The sequence below is a fragment of the Oryzias latipes genome, chromosome 23 (genome assembly GCF_053564925.1).
Source record: "Oryzias latipes strain Hd-rR chromosome 23, Olatipes_Hd-rR_3.1".
NCBI classification, from domain to species: domain Eukaryota; kingdom Metazoa; phylum Chordata; class Actinopteri; order Beloniformes; family Adrianichthyidae; genus Oryzias; species Oryzias latipes.
The window spans coordinates 24,975,620-24,983,261 of NC_136259.1; the positions used below are offsets into that span (position 1 = coordinate 24,975,620).

The window sequence follows — 7,642 nt, forward strand, 5'->3', positions numbered from 1 at the left end:
GAATTGTGTCGGATAAACGCTTTTAAAAGGATGTATTAGGAGTTTTTTCCCTTGTCAATTCCCGGCTGTGGTCGGAGTGAGACGTCTTTCCTAATAGACCATCTTTGTGCTCTGCCCTCCGCTCCGTTAGCTGCCGCTGTTGCGTGATCGATTCACGCAGCTCAGCTAAAGCAGGAACACCGGACGCTTCGTGGTCCGGTTAAAAGGAGATCTCCGCCGTTCAGAGAACCGGAAAAGGAGATTCTCACGGTCAGCAGCGGGTCCTGGTCACCTAAGAGGCCGGATCGACCCCCGCCGGCGGATCCCCAGCGCTGCCAGAGGGTCTGTTTGACCCGGGGGAAGATGGAGACCCCAGGTAAACTTTTCCCACTGCGTGGCAGGATTGGAGGCGACGGCCGCACAGAGAGGTCATTCATCAGATGGTCGCAGATTTGAACCTGGACCCCGCAGATCAGACTCTGGTGCGGGATTTCAGAATAAAAGAACCGCGTTCTTCTGCATTTGTTTGATCAATGACGCAGGTTCTGGTTTAAAAAGAAGCTAGAACATCCCATTTGAACCGGACTTTTCTTTCTTAAAGCAGGTCAGAAGAAGAAACGTTTTTCTAACAACAGAAATTCGCCTAATTTTGTTTAAATTAAATAATATTTACATTCAGCAAGTCAAGCTCCTATAGAATTGTAATATGTAGGGATTTTAAACATAACCACTTCATGCAGATCAAATTCTTAAATCTGGATTTTTCTTAACCCCCCCCCCCTCTCTTTCTCCCCCTTTCTATTTATAGAAATATTTTTTTATATTGTTTCTATTCTACTTCTATTGAATCCTGAACTATTAAAGTCATGTTCAGGTTGACATATGGAAAGCTTTAGAAGTAGACCTAAGAAAAGACAGGAAAAAAGGCTATTCTTGACTTGCATTGTTTCAAACATCTCATCAGCATCATGGGGAAGATTCAATGAGGCACTGGATGTCTTTTATTTTGGAAGGGAGTCACAGTGGCCAATATTACATTTGGAGAAAATACTTTTAAGTTTATATCCATACACAAAAAGATATTTAAAAGTAACAACAATGCAAAACATTTTCAAAAAGGTGAAATCATTGACTGAGAACTGGACTGAGTGACTCCTCCCCCCTGGCGTTCCAAACCGGAAGTGTCATTCTATTGGTCAGAATAACCATTCTTGATCTGATGCCTTTTGTTTATAAATGTTCTTGATAATCCTCATTGTTTCCATTATACCTTTTCTGCAGTTAAAGTCATTCAAGTTATAAACTGACCAATCAGGTGGTTCAATAAAAGTAGGCGGAGCCTACTGGCCCCCACGTCCAACATTCAAAATGTTGGACAGATTCCCCGTAGTCTGCTTTTAAGTGTAAGAGGCGTGGCCTTCCAGCAAGCTCACTCCTGATTGGCCAGAGTGGTTGCTATAGAAACGTAGACAGACTGCATGGATTTCGTTTGGTTGGAAGATGTCCCTCTCAACATTGGTGTCAGAAGGGATGACTGCTGTCACTGATGCAGCAGAACAGCTTGGGTTTGTGGAGGTAGTGTTATGATATGGGGTTGTTGTTTTTTTTTAGAACTAAGTAAAATATGACTGAAAATCTGTTGGGTTTTTTTGTTGTTTTTTTTCCCCACAGTTTAGGAGCACCGAGACTTCGGAAACATCCAGAACGATGTCGAGTTTCTCAGCCAACAGGCGCATCGTCACCTGCCTGCTAGTCAACCTCCTGTCCTCCATCTGCATCGTCTTCATCAACAAATGGATCTACGTGCACTACGGCTTTCCTAACATGACGCTAACGCTTGTCCACTTCCTGGTCACCTGGCTGGGGCTCTTCATCTGCCAAAAAATGGACATTTTTTCCCCCAAAAGCCTCCAGTTGGGCAGGATTGTGTGGTTGGCCCTCAGCTTCTGCGGCTTCGTGGCCTTCACCAACCTCTCCCTGCAGAATAACTCCATAGGAACGTACCAGCTGGCCAAAGCCATGACCACCCCGGTCATCATCCTCATCCAGACCACCTACTACAAGAAGAGCTTCTCCACCAAGATCAAATTCACGCTGGTAAGGAACCCCGTCTCTGCACTCCGGGCTTTGTGGGGGTGTCCATCTTTAAGCAATTGTGTCCCTCCAGGTGCCCATAACCCTTGGGGTAATACTGAACTCCTACTACGACGTGCGGTTCAACCTCTTGGGGACAGTGTTCGCCACACTGGGCGTTCTGGTGACCTCACTTTACCAAGTGGTGCGTTGAACGGCGCCGCCGGGAAAAAGCTCTTCATTAAAAATGACAGGAGTGAAGAGTCTGTTTGCTTTCTTTTCTCAGTGGGTGGGGGCCAAACAGCACGAGCTTCAGGTGAACTCCATGCAGCTCCTGTACTATCAGGTATGACTCCGTCCCCACGCCCGTCCCTGAGGACCAAAGGTTGTTTAGTGGAATCTGTTGAGTCATGACGTTTTCGTCCTCCATTATAGTTTTCTAGCAAAACTCAGCTGTGGATGTGGTCAACTCATGACCGTCGCCAGCAAGATGAAGGTCACCTGAGGTTGTTTTTGCGGTAGACCCTGTTCCAGCTCAGTCTTTGATGATAAACCTGCACTCTTAACGTCAAAAGTCCCATTATTATCTGTGGGAAATTCTTTTGACCCATTGGGTCCCATTTATAGAGTCTTTGGTGTGACTCGGCCTGGATTTGAACTCACAACCTTTCGTCACAGGCTGAACACTCTATCACAAGGCCACCGAACTGGCCAGAGGAGCTCCTGGGTTTCTTTCCTCTTTTGGTTTCTCCTCTCGTCATCGTTTCAATTCGCCGAAGCTCTAAAAAACGGCAGTGAGAGTCCTGGTAAACGGTAACTTCTGCTCCACTTTTGGTCAGAAGATGTCGGCTCTTCATTCATTTACATTCGTGTTAATCATTAGCCGTCTGGTTTACTGCTGGATCTGAGGAGCTTTATCAGGAGCTCCTGATGTGCTCCTGCGCCTGTTTGTATGTGTGTGTGTGATAACATTAATAACTCACAATATTCCTAGTATTCCACTTATTCAAAGATCTGCTCATGAAAGAGCTGAAGACCTAAAAACAGGAAGAGAACGTGAGAAACTGAGCGAGCGTCTGCTGGTTTTCTTATTGGTCTTCATGACCAAACTTCTCCAAAAAGTGGAACGCCTGAATGTAGACAAGCTGCTGGCGGCTTCCTCTGCACCTCCAAGTCTGTGACGCTGTGGACGTGGTCGTCACAGCTGACATCTCGTCTGCTGGAGGGTTAAACCCGGAAAGTCAAGACTCCTCTTTGCTGTCGCCGCCCCTCGGTTCTGGTTCCTTTGAGATGCTCTGTGAGGACAGTGGGTTTGTGGGCGGAGCCGCAGAGCGGCGTGAAGAACCCGTCAGAGTGAACCCCGTTAACTGTTGTTTCAGGCTCCTCTGTCGTCGGGCTTCCTGCTCGCCGTCATTCCCGTGTTCGAGCCGCTGGCCGGGGACGGGGGAATATTTGGACCGTGGTCTCTGCCTGCTCTGGTCAGACTCTCACACCACACCTGAACACCTGCAGGGGGCGGAGTTTTGACATTCACCTACAGCGAGGGCGGTTTTTATTTCAAGTCATCGTCATTTGTTTGTGCTTTTGGTTGGATCAAAACAAAAGTGTTTTAATAAATTAATCTGTTTTTTTTTTTTTCGTTTTCTGATTGTTTGGAGTAAAATAAATTTTAAATAATTTCATACAAAATCGATTTAAGCTTTAAGGAGAGCTCAGAATATGTTGTTTTTGTGTGTAATATTTTCTGTATTCTGGTTGAAGATTTACTCTCATTTATTTATTTAGTTTTATTTAGTTTATTTATTCCTCTGGGACATTGAACATTAAAAGAATCACATCCAAAGAGCCAGAATTAGCCCAGCGGCTATTTTTCATCTGTTTTCACAGGATGGATGTTAAAATTGTCGACCTAATAAGATTAAGTTAAAAATGTCTAAAAATGACAGCATTGAGGTCATTTAATGAAACAGGAAGCCCAAACTTTGAAATCAAATGAAGCTATCTTTATGAAACAATCACTCAAAAATGCTCATACGGGATGTTTTTGATGTTAAATGTCAGACAGCAGCTTGTCGGTGAAAAGTTCCTCCATCAACACTGTAAACCAACAAAGCTTCCGGGTTGAAGCTGCTCCTCTTAAAAGTGCTGTTCTCCTTCTGTCCAGCTGACGGTGCTGTTCTCAGGTGTGGTGGCGTTCCTGGTCAACCTGTCCATCTACTGGATCATCGGAAACACCTCGGCGGTCACGTATCCTCTGAAGTTCAGTTTACTTTGACCCACAGGAGGCTGCTCCTGGGTCAGGAGGTGGGTCTGAAGATTAGTGAGACCTCTCACAAGATTGAGGAAAACACAGGTTTTTTCTTAGCTGCTTCAGAACTACCATTTTTTTGTGTTGGTGGATACTAAAACAAGCCCGCATCATGACCACTCCACCGCTCTACAGTTACTTTGGTTTGCTGTTTCCTGTGGAACATCCTCTCCGCCCTGCAATCATCTATCTTTAGCTCATTGTTCCAGAGGTTTTTCTTCTTAAAGAGGAATAAATGTTCTGTTAATCCAGTCTGGCGTCCTAAACTTCTCTCAGCTGGATGTTGACGTGGTTTTAGAGATGAGACTGGAGAAACTGGTGCCGTTACCAGCAGTCATAAGGACTAGGAGACTTTTTAGCCCAGCTCTGGAAAATCTCCCTTCTGAAAACTTAATCCAGACCACAAAAAGATGAAATTCACTTGACTTATGAGGTTTAAGTTCTCAAACAAAAACCTCACTCACTTAACGGAACCTTTGAATGTGTTTGGACCATTGACTGTACATGAGAACTGGAATGAGCGACCCCACCTCCCTGGTGTTTCAAACAGGAAGAACCCGCGAAATCCCATAGACTTCTACAGAGAAGTAAACAGCTGTCACTCAGCCATTCTCTTAGTCAGAAGAACCGTTCTGGATCTGATGCCGTTTTCTAAACCTTCAAATTGATATTTTTTCCCCATATTTTTCAAGTTATAAACTGACCAATCAGATGCCTTAGTAAAAGTAGGTGGAGCCTGCTGGTCCCCACGTCCAACAATCAAAACGCTCTAAATATTCCGTGTAGTTCGCTTTCAGTGTGGCTATCCGACAAGCTCACTTCTGGTTGGCCAGAGTAGTTTCCATAGAAACAGTAACTCAGACCGACTTGGACCAATCACTGCTGACGACCTCTGGCTCCAACATGGCAGCGTCTGTTTTGCCAAAAATAAAACACAGAATTGGCTTCATTTGGTTGGAGCCGGACATCGGATGACATCGCACTCACTCAGTGTGCAGTTCTGCACAAACACTCAATGGTTTTAGCTCGCAACGTGGGCGTGGCCAGTGTACTAATTGTTTGCAATTGGAATTGAAAACTTTGATGTAGAGAAACAAAAACAAAACATGAAAAATCCACAGTTCAGGAGGCCCTATCTTAGATTTTTATTGAAATATGTTTTTTTTGGTATTTTTTTCGATGCTTTAACTATGAGAATTTTTTTTATTTGCATGCTGCTGTTACCGAGGATTTCTCGATGATTTTGAACTCAGAACTTTCAGAGTTTCAGTCTCTGGGTTTTTGCAGCCTGATGGAAAATGTGTTTGTTTAAAGCATCTGGGAAGCTTTTTGGTGTCCTCTAAGGCGCCAGAAGCCTCTAGGTGTCACCTCTGTGATGTCATCAGCATTTTGGAGCTCCCCGTAACGTTGTTGTTGCCTCCCTGACTCCTCCTCCTCTCAGTTACAACATGTTTGGACATTTTAAGTTCTGCATCACTCTGGTTGGAGGATACCTGCTCTTCCACGACCCGCTGTCCGTCAACCAGGTGAGCCTTTCATTCTGGATGGGCGCCGTTCTTTGCTGCTACCTCTTCTGCTGACGTCTGTCTCCTCTGCTGGTGCGTCAGGTGTTGGGGATCCTCTGCACGCTTGCAGGTATCCTGTCCTACACGCACTTCAAGCTGGCCGAGCAGGAGGAGGGGAAGAGCCGCCTGGCTCAAAGGCCGTAGGATCCATCTCCAGAAACCGACCCGCAGCCGTTCAGTGTGACTTATGCACAGACTTTTATACGATTTTTACATTTTTTTACTTCAAGAGAATGTTTTAGACGAAGGAAAATGTTATCAAGCGGAAATTTGAGAGTTTGAGGAGAAGCAGGCTTAATTTTCTGCAGACTTTTGCTGATGTTAACGACTTCCAGGAGCAATCTAATGTTTGTCTGAGGTTGAAGGTCAGTATGAATAGAAAAATAGAATGATCTAGTGAGCAAAAAGAGCATCAAATCATCCTATAATCCAGATAAACTGGGCACTTTCAGTATTTCTGTTTTAAAATGTCTAAATCAGACATAAATGTTTGAGAAAAAAACGCATTAAACCTGATGATTAAACAAGAATTAATCAGAATGTTGAGATGACAGTATTTGAATTGTTTGGAGGAGAGGCTTTATAAAAAAATAAACAATTGAAACTAATGCATATTTCATGAGAAATCAATTTGGTTTTTGACTTGTCCTTGTTAAATTTCAAAAGCTGCATTTTGTTTGGTTTGGAGACAAAAAGAACATTTTTAAAACCAATCAAAGCACATTTTGGTTTCATTCTAATAAGTCCTGCTTTTTACAAAAACCATAACTCAAAGATTGTATTAATTTTTTTAATCTTTCTAAATAATTTGACTGAAAGATTCCTGGAAATGAGCCGCCTGTCATGAATGTTTCCACAATGCATTTTTCTTTAGTGATTTAAAAATGTATATTTCTTTTTTGGAACAGTTAAATTTTTGTAATTGCTGCCTGTTTGTTTTGCCTCTTTTTTCTTTGTTAGTTTGTTTGATTTTGTTTTGATTGAGTCGGATCAGTTTTCATGTCTGGATTAGTTTATTTTAGTTGTGGCAAAACCTGCTTCTCTCCTCAGTTGGCTCCATCTGGGATTGTTTAGGATGTTGTTGTTTACAAAATGGAAAGCTGGTAAATAAACTGCATTGAAAAATGTTTTGTTTTACTGTCAGAGTTAATAGTGAACAAACAAAATCAACTTTAAAAAGAAATGCCTGCTACAGTATTTAAAACTTGAGTTTTCTACCAAGAAATTAAAATTTTAAAAACATTGCCTGAAATAAAAGTTTGTTTATAAAAGTGAATGACAAATACATATTTAGCTATGAAATCCAACCCGTTTACATGCAGAGAAGTGATTTGTGATCATAAGCATACTAAAAGAACTTCATTCAATAATAAAAAAAATCCAATAAATAATCACAAAGCAGATTTCAGTTTAATTTAAATAACTGTAAACTATTTTACAACAAACATTTGAGATAAAGTAGGAGGGGACAGAAAGAAAGGAAACTCCATTTAAAGAATCAGTTTGGAAAAACGATCATCTTCCTTCAGCGAGGGGAGGAGTCATGAGAAAAGAGAAGCAGAATGGAGACAGGAAGTAGAATCAAAGTGTAGAAATCTGAAACTTAATTTAAAAAGAAAGCGTCTGAACTATTCGTATACAAAAAATAATTTTTGTAAGTTATTTACACTTTTATCATGATAAAACTCAACTGCAAGTGAATGGGCTCCATGAATGG

General features: G+C 42.3%; 1 protein-coding gene across 4 annotated transcripts; it reads left to right on the forward strand.

The window, feature by feature from the left end:
- Positions 1–110: 110 nt before the first annotated feature.
- slc35e3 (solute carrier family 35 member E3) lies at positions 111–7,052 on the forward strand. 4 transcript variants are annotated; one of them, XM_011491314.4, is made up of 8 exons: positions 111–355; positions 1,651–2,076; positions 2,147–2,257; positions 2,339–2,398; positions 3,432–3,530; positions 4,217–4,299; positions 5,802–5,886; positions 5,968–7,052. In XM_011491314.4, the coding sequence occupies exons 2-8, from the start codon at positions 1,687–1,689 to the stop codon at positions 6,067–6,069; spliced, it is 930 nt and encodes a 309-aa protein (XP_011489616.1). In that variant the 5' UTR covers positions 111–355; positions 1,651–1,686; the 3' UTR covers positions 6,070–7,052. The 4 variants fall into 4 exon arrangements, with proteins under 4 accessions (XP_011489616.1, XP_078798151.1, XP_078798150.1 ...); XM_078942023.1 differs by lacking the exon at positions 111–355 and adding an exon at positions 1,437–1,554; XM_078942025.1 differs by lacking the exon at positions 2,147–2,257 and having other exon boundaries at positions 124–355.
- Positions 7,053–7,642: the final 590 nt, after the last annotated feature.